Below are 18,605 nucleotides of genomic sequence, written 5' to 3'. Positions count from 1 at the left end.
CAAAGATTAATGAAGGTTAGTAAAAAGCAGGCAGCATCCAGATGCTTATATAAACTTCTCACTAACTACCAGGAAAAAAACAGAATGCAACAGACAGATCAAAAAAACTTGAATTCAAATTCCACCTCAGACAATAAACAATCCATTTCTTTCAGGCTCAGTTTCTTCATTTGTAAAATGAGGACACATGACTATCAGGGTTGTGAGAATCTGATAACATATGTAAAACATTTTGCAAACTTTAAAACACTATATACATGCTAGCCATTTTAAAAATAATTATTGTTATTATTATTAAGGCCTGTCTGAATATAATCCATGGCAGGGGCTGGCAAACTAAAGCCAATCTGGCCCACAGTCTGCTTCTCAACACAGCATAAAAAGCTGAGAATGGTTTTTGCCTTTTAAAACATAGTTTTAATGTATTTAAAGGTAGTAGTAGATTTGGTACTTGCGTTGTATGTAGTTTGCTCTTTTCTATGTTATCACCAAGCATTTTGTTTCTATGTCAAGCTACTAACCTAGAAAGACTTTTTAAAAAAAGATAGTGGTAAGAAGGTGGCTAGGTGGAGCAGTGAATAAAGCACCAGCCCTGGAGTCAGGAAAACCTGAGTTCAAATCCTGACTCAGACACTTAACACAAAAAAAAAAACCTAGCCGCATGACCTTGGGCAAGTCACTTAACCCCAACTGCCCTCCAAAAAGCAAAAAAAAAAAAAAGACAGTAAGCCATTCACATCTTCAGAAAAATATGTTGGCAGATTACGAGGTAGTAAGTAATCATATTCTGACAGAACAAGGGAAAAAAGAACACAAGAAAGGGTATTGGCTGACATCTTACGTAAAATTCCTGTGACTCCTAAGTTTTGAAAACTTTCAAAGATTTTTTTTTAATATTACAATGGAAATTTTAAAAATGTGTATCTTGCTAAAACTGTTAACTTCAATGGTGAATCTTTATGAGAACCAAGTAGTTTAGTGTAGAAACAAATATTTTGCTTAATGTGTAAGAAATAAAATAGCATAAATTCTAATAATCACAAAATTAGGATCAATATATTGATTAGGAAATGGCTAAAAAAAACCTGGTTTTTTTGAAGCAATGGAAAAATCACTACACTTTAAGAAATAATGAATATGGAAAATTCAGAGATGAATGGGGATAAAACAAACTGACATAAACAAAATGACATAAGTAGATATTCTCTGGCATTTCCTATGCCTAAAACACAATTTTCCTAAAATGGAAAATCAATCTGAAACTCTAGAAATAATCTGAGCATACAGTAAGTGCTTAATAAAATTTTGTTGAATGAAAGAATCTGATTTTCTAATCTCTAAATGACATGACCATGCACAATTATTTTCTCAAATCCAAAATAAATCAATAAAACAGATCCTTCTTCCTACTCTGGCTTTATTCAATACTCATTATTTTCATGATTCGGTAAGGAAAAGAACTGGCAAGTTTTAAGATATGAAGCTTAGATTTTATTAAAGATGCATCAAGTTAAGAAGCAAGCTTAGAATTAGAGCAGACAGATTTTCAGGACCATTTCTTTATGAGCAAATCAATCCATGATCCTTTCCCAGAAACCCATTAGTGCCAACTATCTGAAATGTATGAAGCAGACAGGAATATATACTGTCTCTTCAAATGAAATACTACCAAGTTCAGATAGTAGAGATATTTTTTTGTTGTCATTAAAATACCAGTGTGGTACAGTGACTTCACTAAAGATCAAAAGAGCTAGGTTTGTTAGTATACTGGATTTGTCACCATAACTCTAGACAAATTATTTTCCCTGTCTGGGCTTCAGATTCCTCACCTATATAGTGACAGCACTGGACTACATGACCTCTACAATCCCAATATCAAATCATCAGTACTTGTTGGGCTAAGAGTGCTGTATCAGGGCGGCCAGGTGGCGCAGTAAGAGCACCGGCCCCGTCGTCAGGAGACCCGGGATCAGTTCCAGCCTCAGATACTTGGAACCCACACAAAATAACTGGCCGTGTAACCTTGAGCAAATTACTTAACCCCAACTGCTTTAAAAAAAAAAAAAAAAGAGAGAGTGCTGTATGCCTGAAAACCCTTAGAAGTAAATCCTAAAGAGCTAGGCAAAGGCAGAGGCTATGGAAGAAGTCAGTATTTCTTCCTTTGTATAGGATTAGAATTAAAGAGTGGTCTTTTCTCTGCATTATCACTCCTTATATTTATTAAGCTTTACTATACGCCAGGCACTGTGCTAAGCACTGGAGAAACAAAGGAAGGGGGAACAAAACAGCCCCTTCTCTCAAAGAGTTTACTCAGTCTAACGAGAGAGACAACATGCAAAAAAACTATATATAAACACAATATATACAGGATAAAATGGAGGTAATCTCAGATACAAGGCACTAAGATTCAGGAGTGCTAGGAAAGGCTTTTTCGCAGAAGGTAGGACTTTGGTTGAGCCTTTAAAAAGCAAGGGACGTAGAAATGAGGACAGATCAGCATCCCAAGAATAAAGAAAGAGACAACTGTAGTGAAATCTATGAAAGTCAAGAGATCCTTGTGTGTGCAAGGACAGCCAGGAGGACGGTATTCCTTGGATACCAGAATACAAGAAGGGGAATAAGTAAAGAAGACTGACCAGAAAAGTAGGAAGGGGCCAGATTATGAAAAGCTTTTAAAGTCTAACACAGGATTTCATATTTTATTCTGGAAGTTTCCTCATTTGTAAAAAGATGATACTAATAGCACCTATCTCCCAAGGTTGGTGTGAAGGTAAAATGTAATAACATTTGTAAACCATACACCACTTTATAAATGATATGATGATGATGATGATAACTCCAACCTCAACATTGTACACATTATAACAATGATTTTGTATTTTATCCATGAGTCAATAGGAGGCTAATAAAGGTTTCTGGGCAGGCCAGTGACATAGAAAAACCTGTTTATCAGGAGATCTTGGTGTCTATGTGGTAGGTAGATAAGAAAGGAATAGACTAGAAGCAGGAAGATCAATTAGGATACTATTATAACACTCCATGGGAGCGGCCAGGTGGCTCAGTGAGTAAGAGCACCGGCTCCAGTGTCGGGATGACCTGGGATCGAATCCGGGCTCAGATACTTAGCACCATACCCAGAAATAACTGGCCGTGTAACCTTGAGCAAGTTACTTAACCCCAATTGCTTAAAAAAAAAAATAACACTCCATGAAAGACTTGACTAGGGCCCAAAACAGGATGGTATCCTTATGAGGGGAAAGGAGACAAATGTAGGAGATAGTGCAGAGCCAGAATTAACAGGATGTGGCAACTGACTAAAGAAGAAAGACTCCAATGACCTAGGAGAATGAGAAAGTGTAGTGACACTTGTGGAAACGGAAATTTTTAAGAAGAAGAGGTTTATGGTTTATTTAGCATCTATCTGTTAATTTGGTACCATGAAAAAGACAAAAGCGCACACTAAAACAGTTTCAGTTGCAATTATTTGCCTAATATTAGTCTTCACAAGAGATGTCAACTAGTAATAAACATGAATTTCATCTCTCCTTTCTTATAACTATTCATTTTGTTATAAGCTTATCTAATGTAATTAGAACACATTTTATGTAACCTCTAAACAAAGTTCACAATAATAAGGCAATAAGTATTTAATTACAACTTATAAGAACTAGGCAGTTATCTCAAACACACAATAGCTACCATAAGAGTTGAGAAAACTGATTCCACACACACAAAAAAATTCTAAATGCAATTTGCTTCAATTAAACATTTGTTTTAAATAAAAGCACTAAATATTTTTATAAGCAGGTTTTCATGCTCTTAATTTACTTTATAATAGCTTTGTTAGGATAACAAACAAAAGGAAAAGGTTACACAAGGAAACAAAGTTATTAAATAAGTATAATTATAATACATGTTTGAATGAATGATTTTTTAACTAATAATCTAGTCAAGTATCATAATCACCATGACCAAGATTTGAGGTAGACACTTTAAGTAATCTAGTTACTTTAATAGTAGCCATATTCTCCAAGTATATATATTAACATAAAATACATAACAACCAAAAAGAGGTTAAATATCACAACTTTACCTGGGGTTTCCTCGCAGTGCAGCATGGTGAAGAGCATTAAATCCATTGTTATTTGTGATTGTAACATCTGCCCCAGCTTCTAGAAGGACTGCAAGGATATCATCACGTTTTTTACTTATTGCGTCATGGAGGGGTGTATCACCTTCGGAATCCTTAATAAATAAAATTTTTAAAAGGTTACAGATCCATTAAAGCCGTGTATTTAATGACTTCAAAATATCATGATTCAGAGACCCAATTATTAAACTAATAAAAAGCAGAAAAGATCATATTACACCTGTCATTAGTGCAATACTTTTAATATAGTGTAGAAATGGTTTTCTTTTTAAAGTTTCAGACAGAAATACTTCACCTTACACAAAAATTACACTTCATTAATAACTGGCAGTCATAATTAGTATTAGTATTATATTGTAGAGGGCAAGACAATGAAAAAAATCAAGAGGAAGTGAAACAAGTTCTAGTGATAAAACTTCATCAATAACAAAATATGAAATGAAGTCTTCCAAAAAAAATTATCAATAAGAAAATGGACCAATTAACAACAGTATTTCCCCTATGGGTACTACCTTCATTATTGTTATTATTATTACTTGCTTTTTGGAGGGGGAAGGTAGGACAATTAGAGTTAAGTGACTTGCCCAAAGTCACACAGCTAGTTTTTATGTTAACTATCTGAGGTCGGATTTGAACTCTTTAAAATCTCTATCAAATTTGTACCTTCTATAGGCCCTACTAACTAGCACTGACCTAAATCCCTTTCATTAATCCACCTTGATTAATATAATCAACCCAAAGTCATCAAAAAGATATCATTTTTAAGATATGTGTATGTATAATTCTAACTGTCCAGCTGCACTTGAGTCATGTCCAAAGCTCTCCAAATTTCTACAAAACTCTTATAATCACTTCTCTCTTCCACAGACTAACAAAGAACAGTATCACAGATCTAGAGTTGGAAGGGACTTCAGAAGTTATTTAGTTCAACCCTCACATTTTAGAGGTGAGGAAACTGAAGAAGGGATGAGGGAGAGAAGGTAGGGTACTATTGACTTGCCTAGGGTCACTACCCTTCTATGTATAGAAAGCATAAGAGGTTGGATTTGGTGCCCCAGTACTCTGACTATAGAATAAATGTTCTTTCTCCACTGCATTGTATACTCTTCTACTGTATGGACCTTGTCACATAAATTGTAGCATCTCCATCCCAATGGTGCATTTACCCATACTCGAATGAATCCTTATTAAGCTCCTACTACATGTCAACATAGTTTGAGACTCTAGGTATGCAAAGATGAAAAGCAACATAATCCCTAGCCTAAAGAAGCTAACAGTCAAATAATAAATCTACAAGTCAAAATGTAAGTACAAAAGAAGTCAAAAAGTAAAGCATGAGAATCTTATCTTCTGCTGTGAACATGATAATTTTTTTTTCTTTTTCTCATTTTTGCATTTAAGTTTAAAATACATTTAAAAATTTACAAAAGAAAAAAACACATGGCATGATAGCTAAGTGAGGAACTACTGTTTCTAGTTAGAAGGCACAAGAAAGGTTTGGAGTTGGTAGCTAAGCTGGGTCTTGAAGGAATAGAAGAACTTCAAAGGCAAGAGACTGAGGGCAGGGGAGAGAGAGGTGGAAAATGTCTTGCACAAATGTATAAATCATGGGATTTCAGAGCTGAAAGACATGTTAAAGATTATTGAGTCTAACCCTCTGGTTTTACTGGGGGGTAATTAAGCTCAAGTAGAAAGTTACAGTGGTGAGTTCATCTGGAATGCAGAACAGATATAGAGGGAAAATAGAGCAAGTCAGATTAGAGAGGGTCTCAAAACTTTTTCAATTCAATTCGAATGAAATTGAAGCACCTACTAGTACAGAACACTCAGATAAAAAAACATACACAAAATAGTCCCCACCCTTACATAGCTACTGAAGAGATGCAATATGTACAAAAATAAATTCAAAATATTTTAAGGCAGGAGACAGATAACACTAAAAACGAGGAAATAAGGGAAGGCTTCATGAAAAGCTCTAAGTCCCAGGAAAGCAGAGAGAAGGATGGAGGGGAAGAGACTGGAAGCAAGTTATTCTTATGGTTCAGGCAAAAGGTGATATTAATAGAGGAGGAGACATATATAAGACAAATGATAGACGCAGAATTGACAAGATTTAACAACTGACTGGATACAGAAATTATGGGAGAGACTAGAATCAAGGATGACTCCAAAAGTTACAAACATGGTTAACTGGGGTGGATTAAAATAAATATGGAAATTTGAAGAATGGGTAGCTTTTAGGGGGAAAGAGAACTACTTTTTTTTTCCCCAAAAAAATTTATTTGATTTTCACATTAGTCATGTTCTAAAGAAAACTTAAAACCAATGGGAGGAACCATGAGAAAGAAGAAATGAAACAAAAAAAAAGGAGAGCAAATAGTATGCTTCAATCTGCCTTCTGAAGCCATAGTTCTTTTTCTAGATGTGGATAATAGCATTTTTCATCGTGAGTCTTTTGGAGTTATTTTAGATCTTTGCATTGCTGAGTGTAATGGACACCGAGATATAACAGGACAGCTAGGCCAATTATAATTTGATAGAAGTGTTTATTAACTGGCCAGGACTGCCTCTCAGACCAAAAGACAGCATCGAGCTTTCTGTTAGACATAATTTTACAGACAATGTGATTGCTAGCAACAGAATATCAGCATTGTGTCTATTGAGGCAAAACATTCTCAGTATTATTCTTATTAAGGCAAAGCATTCCCAGTATTATTTCTGTTCAAGCAAAGCATTCTCAGTATTATTCTACTGAAACAAAGCATTAGTATTATTTCTACTGAAGCAAAGCGAAGCCATAGTCCCTTAGAAAAGCCTTGAATACAAACATAAACAGACCTGAATCTGTGGGAATCTGTGGCATGTTTTATCAACACAGGTGAAAAGTTTCTTTACTATTGGAGCCTATTACCGTGTTTCCCCGATAATAAGACACTGTCTTATTATTTTTTTGGACAGAAAAACACCAGAGGGCTTATTTTCAGAGGAGGGCTTATTTTAATGAACATTGACAGCAATTTTAATAAACAGGTAAATGTGAACAAAAAAAATGTACCTTTATTCAATAAGCAAATCACTGGGGAAGAACAGGATGACGCGCTCACTGCTGCAGCTCTGATTGGATGCAGCTCTGATTGGATGCAGCTCGGAGCGAGGTGTGCATTTCACCCCGGGGGGGGGGGGGGTACCATAATGTAGTGTGTAGCGCAGGGGATCACCTTCACTACAGCAGCAATCTCAATAGGGCTTATTTTCTGGGGAGGGCTTATTTTAGAGGAATCTTACACAGTAAGGGGAGGGCTTATTTTCGGGATAGGTCTTATTATCGGGGAAACACAGTAGGTGCTTTCCAAGGAACCCAGTAGGGGTCCCCTCTAGCAGGTTTAAGGGGGCTCTACTGTATAATTTCTGGTGAGCACTTCACTGAGAAGAGCAAAGTCTATCAAAGTCAGTCACTGTACAATGTTACTATTACTTTGTACAATGTTCTCCTGGTTCTGCTCGCTTCACTCAGCATCAATTCATATAAGTCTTTCCAGGTTTTTCTGATGTCCACCTTTCATCATTTCTTATAGCATAATAGTATCCCGTTACATTCATATACCACAACTTGTTCAGCCATTCCCCAATTGAAAGACATTCCCTCAATTTCCAATTCTTGGCTACCACAAAAAGAGCTACTACAAATATTTCTGTACATGTGGGTTCTTAGACCATTTTTATGATCTTTTTGGATACACGTCTAACCTAGTTGTTTTGAACGTGGTGAATGTGAGATACTGGCAGAACATCTAGGAGAAGAATCCAGCACATAGGTAGTTGGTGATAAAGCATTAAACCTCAATGAAAAAGACTAAGGCCTGCATATATGGGGTTGGGAGTCATCTGGATGTAGATGATAACGGAGAATAATCATACCCATGTATTTATTAGAAAAACTACTTTGTCAGGAGCATGAAAAAACACCAGAGGGGGTAAAAGGTTGACTATGGAAAAATCAGGTCATAAACTAGAAAGGTAGTTGAAATGAGAGGTAATAAAAGTATAAAACAAGGAGGGAGATGGAAAGGAATGGACAGGTACAAGATAATGTGCAAGAAAATGCTGTAGGACTTAACAAATGATTGAGGGTACAGACAAAAAAAAAAGATGAACAATGTTCATAAGCACTGAGCTGAGCTAAATGACTGGGAAAATGATGGTGTCACCAGTGGGAATAGGCAAGTTGGGCAGGAGCTACAGATGGACAATGAAGAAAGTCTAGAATTTAACCTTTTAAATTAGCATAAATGCAGACAAAAACTAGGAAACGTTCAGTGTTTTTAATCATCCTAGACTGTTCAATGATGCAAAAGCCCCCATATAACATCAATATTCTCTCCCTGTGGTTAATATAGCTCTGAAATATGGAACATTTTAATAGCTGAAGAATTAAATGACAAATAACCCAAAGGTTGATGTAAAAGCAATGGTAGACATAGGTAGACTGTAGCATGCTGTTGCCAAGAATTACCAAGTAAAAGATGTGGCATAAAAAACAATCATTGAGGCTATGACTATAGGGCTTGCCTTGGAGCCAAGATGATGTGGGTTCAAGTACCACCCTTTGACACACACAATGACTGTGTGGTCCTGGAAAGGTCACTTAACCTCTTAATGCTCTAAGTAACTTTCTTCTTCTTTTTTATTTTTAGGGGCATCTATTATTCATATTCCTGCTAGAGTCTTGTAGGCCCAAAATAGCAGCCAGAGACTTGCAGTGACCTAAATCAGATCTCAAGAAAGAGGTTGCCAAAGCCCAGAAGGAAGGGCCCAGATCTACACCACAACAAACCCCAATTCAGGGCTTTAACCCAGAAAAAGCCAGGACCACTGCAGTACATTCACTTCAGAACTTTTCTTTAACTTCAAATCCTCTTCTCCTCTAGGCACCTTTCCTGCAGGCCAGGCACCCCTTTTTGTCATGTTAGTAGTAGTGGAAAGGAGTTTTGGTATGTATGCTAAGTGTGACCAACTGAGATTTGACTGCCCTCAATACCAGTGGCCACCAAGTCTCCCCCAGGTCTCACAACTGTGTGTAGAGAAAGGACAACAATGATTTATTCCCACTCCCCGAGTCCTGGCAAAAAAAAGAAAATCCTTGTCAAGAAAATGAAATTCTCTTCCATTCTCCTCCTTCCTGGAGATAGGGAATCACTGAATCCTTTCCCTTTTCTTTCCATTTTCTCAGCAGGTTGGAGGATGAAGCTTATGATGAAAATGGGAACACTCTCCAAGACTTCACCTTTGGTACCAACCACTGGTCTTAGGAAAGATTACATCCATGCTGGAAAATGTGTACACACTCTATTACCCACCAGAAGAGAAGTGGCTGCCCCTGGGCTGAGTTTGCTTAGAGAGAAAGGGAAGGTTCACTTAGCCTGGGATAATGGATAGTGGGCTACAAAGGTTGCATTTATGTGTCATTTATTTCTATTTTATTAATAATTTTGTTTCACCCACTTACTAGCTGTATGGTCATTTACCCTCTCTGAATTTCAATTTCCTCATTTGTAAAATAGGGATAACAAAAGCAACTACCTTACAAAGTTGTTGTAAGGAACAAATGAAATATCTGTAAAAAGTTTTTCAAAACTAAAAGTTCAATATAAATTAGCTATCATCATTCTAAATGTTTAGAGTTATATTATGTGTTCAATTAATATTTTGACATTTCGGTACGGGAAGTCTAAACCCCTCCATTAAATGATCTTTCTTAAATTTGACAAATTAAGATGAACACTGGTATGCAGGTAAGTGGTACAGTGCATATATTGTTAGAGGTCAGGGAAACCTGAGTTCAAATCTGGGCTCACTTACTAGCTGATTGGCCCTTGGCAAGTCACTTAACCTTTTTTTGCCCCAGTTTCATCAACTGTAAAATGGGGATAACAATAACATCTATTTGTGAAGACAAAACAGATATTTGTAAAACATGCAGCACAGTGTATGGCACAAAGCAGGCACTATATAAATGTTTTTTAAAGACAACAAAAATACAACACAGGGTAAATCCCTATGACATACAATGATGGTCCAAAAAAATCATTTTATTTTCCATTTGCTTACCAAAGAAATGGAAAACAAGAACCGAACTAGAACTAGTAATGTTACAGTTTTAGCTGTAGCTATAAATAAAAGTCAAAGGAAGGAAGCTTATGTATTTTATAAGAAAAAATATGCATTTTAGTTAAGGTCTGAATCTTAAAAAGGCAAAGAAAATGCAAAAACGTTCATTGAAAACAAGAAAAGAATCAGAAGAAAAAAATAGTTCTTACTAGTCCTTTCTCCTTAGATGGATAAATCCCTACTATGTAAACAATGAGTAGAAGGTGTGATGCTTCATAGCATTTTTACAAAGAATAACCAGGAGATGAAGTGATTTTATAAGAAATATTTTATAAACATTTTATAAGAAAATAGGTTGATCAGGATAGTTCCCTGATAAATCTGATGTTCTTGGAGGGAGTAAGTTTTTATTTGGGACTCTTAATGCATCTCCAACTGGAGGACATGGATATATCCACTGATCCTCAATGTTTCTCAGAGATTTGGGAAGAATCCACTGGCTCAACCTGTTACATTGGGGCTATTCTTTAATAAGAGAGCTAAAAAAAACACCAAAAAACAAACCAGGGGTGGCTAGGTGATGCAGTGAATAGAGCATGAGCCCTGGAGTCAGGAGGACCTGAGTTCAAATTTGGCCTCAAACACTTAACACTTATTAGCCGTGTGACCTTGGGAAAGTCACAACCCCAACTGCCCTGCCCTCCCCCCTCGAAAAAAAAAGCAAAAAAAAAACCTCTAATAGACAGTTTTCAATTTTTTCCTTTTTCTAAACACAAGAAGTCAGGGACCTGAGAAAGAACTTTAATCCCTGGGAAATCCCTATGCATTGTCATAGAATCCCAAGGACTAAAGGCATCTTAGAACCAGACTTGGTAACAACCAGATGTGATAGAGAATAATTATATGTTGCTGGATCAAAAACTTTATACTCTGGATATTATGGGAAGGCAATGACAGAAGCACAGATGTACTCCACCATGAAGAACAGGACCAACAAGATCCAAGTGCTGAGAGATCCTGAACTCATTTTCATAAATCACATTACTAATCGAAATAAGAAGCGGGGCTTGATAAAAGATATAAAGCTTTAAATACTTCTCAAAAAACCTCAGCAAACCTATTCTATACCTTCTGCTAATATATCCTAAGAGAAATACTATTTTCTAAGACAGAGAAATACTAGTCTAGGAAAGACGATTTGCCAATTTTATTATGTATTCCTTATTCTATTTCCATTTCACATTTTTCTAAAGCTTTACAGAAATAAATTTTATAAGAACAGGTTATTTACTACTAGAATCTAAGATAATCACATTATGAAGATCTTAACTACACATAAGGAAATGTTTTAAAATCCATTTTACCTGAAGACTTGGATGACAGCCAAAGTCCAGTAATGTCTTCACAACTTGAAGGTGACCTTTATTCACAGCAATATGAAGTGGAGTCTGTCTGCGTTTGTTTCGAGCATTCAAATCTGCACTACCTCTGTGTAGCACTTCTATGACAGCACCTTCATCTCCAAAAGCTGCATGGTGAACAGCTCTATCTCCATCTTTATCCTAAACATTAAAAAATAAATAAGTCTGCATTAGGCAAACATTTTTACAGAGCAAAATAATTAAAATTTGCTAAAGAGTAAGAAAATAATGGTTTATAAATGAAAATGAAGTGTCACCATGTCCTAAAGTGGATTTTAACTTTGATAATCAAATTTTGACTATAAAAGGGTGACTAGAGACAGACACTCTATGATTACAGTAAAAGGCTACATATCTTTTATAAAGCATAAAAATAATGCCTTATTTTTTCCCTGCCTACATTAAGTGTTCTGGGATATCAATCCTGTAACGTGTCACAGCAAAACCCCCATATTTTAAAATGCTGTCCCCCAATGATTTTAGATACATTCAGGAAAAAATTTTTTATTTTATAAAAGGCATAAAAACCTTACTTTACCACCTATCATATAATTTCAGAGGAAAAATATGAATAGTACCTCACATTAAATAATAATGAAAAACTAAGTATAAATTAAAATTTTTTCAGTACAGAAACTTTAAATGAAACTCAATGAATCCTTTTGTAAAGTAGAATCATTCTATACTGAACTCACCAAGCTCAATGTATGTATTGTAAGACTGAAATTTGCTACCTTAGATAATTTAAAAGGAAAGCATAAATGACAAAACACATGTCAAAGAGAAGCCTGTTTCCCTGCTAGATATGCAGAGAGACATTTCCAGCACAGTGCATTTATACTCCTGTGTCACAAATTTCAACAGCAAATACTAAGGCCCATAGCTTGTTACTTTCTTTAAAGTGCTTTCTCAATCTTTACTTCTGTCTAATGAGAGTATTGCCTTTTTTCACTCCCAAGACATAAGGCAACAGCCAGTCAGATCACCCAGTAACAAACAGTAACCAAGTACTGTCCTGCACTCCTGACTCTCCCTTCAACCCATGTATCCATTCAGTTGCAAAATATTGCTGTTTTTCTTCTACCTTCCCAATATATATCATCTTATTTGTTCTCTCTGCTCATACTGCTACCCCCTTAGTTCAAGTCCTCTCATCACCTCTTAAGAGCCTAGTTTATTGTAACAGTCTTTTAATTGGTCTCCCTGCTTCAAGCCTCTGTCCACTCAGGCCATCTTAGAATTCTCTTTAAGCAGAGATCTGACTGTCACTCCCCTATTCAACCAACATCAGTGGTTTCCTATTGCCACTAGGATCAAAAAGAAACTCTTCTACTTAGCTTTTAAGAGTCTGCTGTACGTTACTCCTCCCTATCACATTACTCAGTCCAACCAGAATGGCCTTCTCTGATTCTACACATAACACTCTTAGTTCTTGCACTAGCCACGCCCAATGCCTGGAATATAATCCCTTCTTACCTCCACCTCAGAGTATTGCTCTTCCTTTAAGACACAGGATAAGCATCATAAACTTTATATTTATTTATATCTGTGTACTTCTTATGTCTTCATTGGAATGTAAGCTCCTTCGTAAGTATTTTGTTCTCTGCATTCTTATTCCAACATCCAGCACAGTGCCTGATACATACTAAATGCTTCATAAAGACTGCTGACTGACTGAAGCCTGAAATATTCAATTTAGCATAGGGAGCTAGGTGTTGCAGTAGATAGAGCACTGGGCCTGGAATCAAGAAGACCTAAGTTCAAATCTGTCCTCAGACACACTAGTTGTGATCCTGGGCAAGTCATTTAACTTCTCTCTGCCTCAGTTTTCTCATCAGAAAAATGGAGAAAACAGGACCTCTCAATATTGTTGTAAGGATGCAATACTATTTGTAAAGTGCTTAACGACTACAACCAAGTTTCTTTTTCTAGCTCCTCTGAATTAGAGAGACTGACTTACAGACTTTATTTCTTCCCAAAGCTTCTATAATTTCTATTGTTCTCCTGAGTAGTCACTTCAAATTCTCCAGGATGGAGAATTCTTCCAACAATTCTTCCAACATGGAAGAAAGAACAATAACTGCTTTCTAAGGGGTCACCCTCAAGAAATTAGGGATATAAACCTCAACATCATAACTTCCCTTAATCTAATATCCAAGAATTTATTTAAAATCTTCTTAAAACTTTTTTTTTACATTCTCACACTATATATAATCTCTCCAGATGAGTTTCAGACCCAATACAGTAATCCAGGATTCTTATTCCATCTCAGAAATCCTTCTGTTATACTCTTGCTGACTCCCTAGCTCACAGCAATTATTCCAAACCCCTATTTCTCCCCATCTCTAAAAATGCAATCCCACACCCCACCCATTTAACAGATGATTTTGTCTCCTACTTTCACTAAGTCTGAGGCCACTCAGCAGGGGCCTCCCCAACCTCACATTTCTGTTTCCCTCTACCTGAGAGGAAGAAGTGTCAATCTTCTTACTAAGAGTGGGTATAATCTGTGCCATTGTTTCCATTCTGTGCTATCCCCTTAAAGACTGTGCTCCAACAGTTATTATTTATCTCCTCCAGTCTTTTCATCTCCACTAACTCATTAGAACATGCCTACAAACATGATAAAAACAAAACAAAATAAAAAGCCCTCCAACTCTCAGTCTTCTGCTGCTCCTTCCCCCTTCATTCAGCTACTGACCCATCTCATTCCTTCCCTTCCCATGTTCTTTAACCAGTTAAAACTGTTTCCTTCACTTTCTCATCACTCAGCTCTCTACTTAACCCCACTGTAATCAGACTTCCGATACCTTTGCCGACTATAATTTCTGTCCCATGGTTCACCAATGACCAACTAGATGTCAAATCCATGGTCCTTTTTTAGTACTTATCCTCTACATAAAGAATGAATTCCTCTCCATTTTTTTTTTTTTTGCCTTTTGGAGGGCAATCAGAGTTAAGTGATTTGCCCAAAGTCACACAGCTAGTAAGTATGTCAACTGTCTGAGGCTGGATTTGAACTCAGGTCTTCCTGACTCCAGGGCCGGTGCTCTATTTACTGTGCCACCTAGCCGCCCCTCCTGTCCATTTTTTAGAGTCCAACTCAAATCCCCCCTTATCAAGGAAGACTTCCTCATATCCTCTAGCTGATCACTAATGGCCTTTTCCTACCTCAAATATACAGAATTTAGCCTGGTCTTCTCTTATGTAATTATTATTACTATTTTGTTTTATAATAATTTATGTAAGATGAAAGGTAAACATAGCATTATGGACATACATCTGTAAATCTAAAATTGATACATAAATGTGAGGCAATATTACAACAGGAAAGGGTGCTGAATACAAAGTCAGAAGAAACCCAGGTTTGAATCCTAGCCTTGGCAGTCACAGGTTATATAACTTTGAGGATATTATAATCTCTCTGGGCCTATTTTCTATTCTATAAAATGAAAATAATACTTTCAATATCTCCCTCATAGGGGTTGTTACAAGAATAAAGCACTTTGAAAACCTTAAGGTACCATAACACCATATGTTTGCCTGGCTTTTTTTTTTTTTTTTTTGTTTTTTGGGAAAGGAGGCAGGGTGATTGTAGTTAAGTGACTTGTCCAAGGTCACACGACTAGTGTTAAGGGTCTGAGGTCAGATTTGAATTCCAGTCCTTCTGACTCCAGGGCCTGAGCTCTATTCACTGTGCCACCTAGCGTCCCCCTGCTTGGTTTTTACTCTGCTGTCTCTCAGACCCAATGAGAAAAAGCACCAGTGTTCATCTACACTGTGATATGCACGATTTACAGAAAACCTGGATCCAAGTTGTGCAACTGTCACCTGAAGGACCCTGGTTAAGTCACTTCTCTGGGCCCATTTCCTCAACAGGAATAGAAAAGATTAGACTGCTCTCTAACATCCCTTCTAGCTTGAAGTCTGTGGACCTATGATCAGGAACTACATAAGAAAACGTGTTTCTGGAATTAAATTCTACATTAGTATGTATATAACTGCTACACTCTTATAGCAACTCAGTTTTGTATCCTAAATAGCACTTGGTTAGAACCTAGTTGAAGGCTTTTTTAAAGGCTAAACTATGCATTTTTGTCCCACTTCACTTTGCATCACGATCAGCACTGCTTTTGTTTCAGTTATGAGGGATATCGACAATATGATGGGTCCAAAATTAGTATACTTATACAGCTAAGTTATCTTTTCACAGTCTCCACAACAGCTTTACCTATATACTAAAAGGAAAATAATATGAAATCTTACTGTACTGAAAAGGAAAGGTAAATTCCAAAAGACAAACAATTTCCCAGTATTGGTCTTTGTATTTTCCCTAAAGAGAAATAGCAAAGAACAATCATTCTATAACTGACCCCTCAAAATTTTATATTTACCAAATTATATAGTTTGCTAATTCTTCCCAAACCAAATAAAAAAAATTTAATGATAACCAATATTCTATGAAAAATCTAAAAGATCAAAAGTTAAACATTTAATTCAGCAAAGAACAAACATTTATTCAGTGCCTACTACACATGTTAGGCCCACATGCTAAATGCTTAATCAAAAAAGACAAAATGGAGAAATAGAATACAAACAAAATAGCACGTGATTAGATATTAAAGGCAAGAGTTAAAGACAGATCCAATGCTACAAACCTAGGTGACTAAATTAATAAACCAAAAGGTAGACAAAATCTCAAGATGTTTTATTGGGTTGTTGATAATGTCACTTCTCATAACTAAAAAGGAATGAACTGTTAACAGACTTAACAAGTTTATGGGAATTATAAAAATGCAAAAATATTTTATTTTCACAAATGAAAAATGTTATGTTGTTTGCTTAATGGATAAAAATAATAATGTTCATAACCTAGACAAAGAAAAATATTTTTAATAGTATGGAACCATTTGTTTTAATGAAAATTTGTTGTTTTAAAAAATTTGTTGTTAAAGAATATTTCAGACTTTTTAAACAATATTTATAAATTTTTTTTGTGTTCCACATTTGTTTTTTTGCCTCCAGCACATTTCCAAAGCGGGGGGGAAAAACCTGGAAATACTAAAGAGGGACCTTAAGACAATGACACACATTCCATTTCCCTCCTAATAACTTCAGATTTCCTGCAGTAAGATATCATTGTATAAGTATTTCTCATAGAGTTAACTTTACACCCACTCATTCCCTTTGCTTTAATAGTAGCTAACCAATTCAGTATGCATTCGAGACTTTATTAAAAAAAATTTAAAAACTATGCTGACTATTCTCTTTATCTTCAAAACCATAGGATACACTATGTTATACCCCTTGTTGCTTTCTGTTCATATAAATAAAAGGAAAGCACATCAGAGACCATCACCCACATCCTTCAAAAACTCCAAGCCTGGCAGTATATATAAATTTGTCAAAATCCTCCAAGCTGCCAGTCTTAACATAATTCAAAATCAGATAATATTTTTCTAACCTTAAAAAAAAAAATCAAGCATAAAAGGAACTCAGCTTTACTGCCTTTTATATTATTAGCTGAAACAAGGTTTTTTAATCGACTTTGGAACTATTGAAATTAAAATGAAAAATCTTGTCTATAAAGATTCTTACCTCATACCCCAGATCAAAATGAAATAAAATTATGTAATCCTTTTCCTCTTAGTTGAAGCTGATGTAATATCTTTACAATCACCACAAAAAAAAAATCACTAGGCTTATGGATTAATGAAAAAAAGAAAAAGATGACTACGACTGAAGCAAGTTCACACTGCTTGCACAACTCTTAAGAGATAATAGTATTACAAAGGAACAATATGAAGCAATAGAAGCAATATCTCCCCAATTCAAGGCAATCAATATCTGCACCACCATTGTAATTCCCCAGAAAAAAAGTGACCGTTTTTTAGCTATAGATGACAGTAAAACCTGTAAGAAGTGGGATGTGCTTTCCCACTTTTAGGACACTAGAGATTTATTTTTCATTAACCATAACACAACAGTTTCACATTCAAAAAGTAAAGCTACTTCAAGAAACCCACTTACTTAAATGATACTGCTCTTTAAACAAGGTATTGAAATAACCTAAGTTATGCCAAAAAATAAGGAAAAAGACGACTCATTCCTAAATGAGCCTAGAGAAGATTATCTAAGGCCAACACAGGTCAATGTGATTTTAGCAGGAAGACAGGTGATAATGACAAAAACAAAGTCATTCTCTTCTCCATCACATTAAGCAGAAGTCATATCTGGAAAAAAAATTTCTAGAGATAAACTGACCTAAAGTTGTAATAAACTCGACAGATAAGATATTTAGTATACAGCACCTTCAATCTTTGCTAATGGAAGGGAACAACAGTGTGGAATAAAAAGATACCCACTGAGCCTGTCACTGGAATGCTGGAAGGCTCTCACACTTGGAGCAGGTTTGGCGTAACTAGTGACAGAGAACTCTTGGTTCCATCATAAAGAGTCACACCAACACCAATCGATTTCCTGGTCATTCAGTCTCAGAAGAGGGGCATGCAATTAGCATTCATCCTACTTCTTATTATACTCATCCAGCGTTATTGAAGAAAACAAGAACTATATGGAAAACAACACCTATCCCCCTGTTCTAGGGCTTCTATAAAAATGAAAGTGTTCGAAGAAGGTTCTCTTGTGGTTCTCAAAGGGCCCAGTGGATAGTGTAGGACTTAAGAGTCAGGAAGATCTGAGTTTAGATCCTGGATTAGACACTAGTTGTGTGACCTGGCCAAGTTCCAACTTCTCTGTGTCTCTGTTTCCCTACCTGTAAAATAAGGATAATAATACCACCTACCTCACAGGGTTGTTGTAAGGATCAAATGAATTAACACAGTAAAGCACTTTGCAAACCTTGAAGAACTACATAAATGCTAGGATCATTTCTTTCCTAGTCTTCCTTGATCTTAGTGCCTTGC

At 36.0% G+C, this 18,605-nt stretch overlaps 1 protein-coding gene across 2 annotated transcripts in view; it reads right to left on the bottom strand.

Annotated features, from left to right (window-relative positions):
- The window catches only part of MIB1 (MIB E3 ubiquitin protein ligase 1), a 173,627-nt gene that overhangs the window by 82,003 nt on the left and 73,019 nt on the right, over nt 1-18,605 (bottom strand). For both annotated transcript variants that reach the window (XM_069099761.1, XM_069099760.1), the window contains exons 11-12: nt 11,623-11,820; nt 4,094-4,245 (exon numbers count right to left, since the gene is read on the bottom strand). In XM_069099761.1, the coding sequence (XP_068955862.1) occupies nt 4,094-4,245; nt 11,623-11,820 (350 nt within the window). The remainder of the gene's footprint in view (nt 1-4,093; nt 4,246-11,622; nt 11,821-18,605) is intronic.

This window comes from Petaurus breviceps, unplaced genomic scaffold, assembly GCF_028583685.1.
Source record: "Petaurus breviceps papuanus isolate PSGF00001 unplaced genomic scaffold, PetGlider_PUasm1.0 38, whole genome shotgun sequence".
In the NCBI taxonomy this organism is placed as follows: Eukaryota; Metazoa; Chordata; class Mammalia; order Diprotodontia; family Petauridae; genus Petaurus; species Petaurus breviceps.
This window is presented reverse-complemented; position numbering and strand designations above follow the sequence as displayed.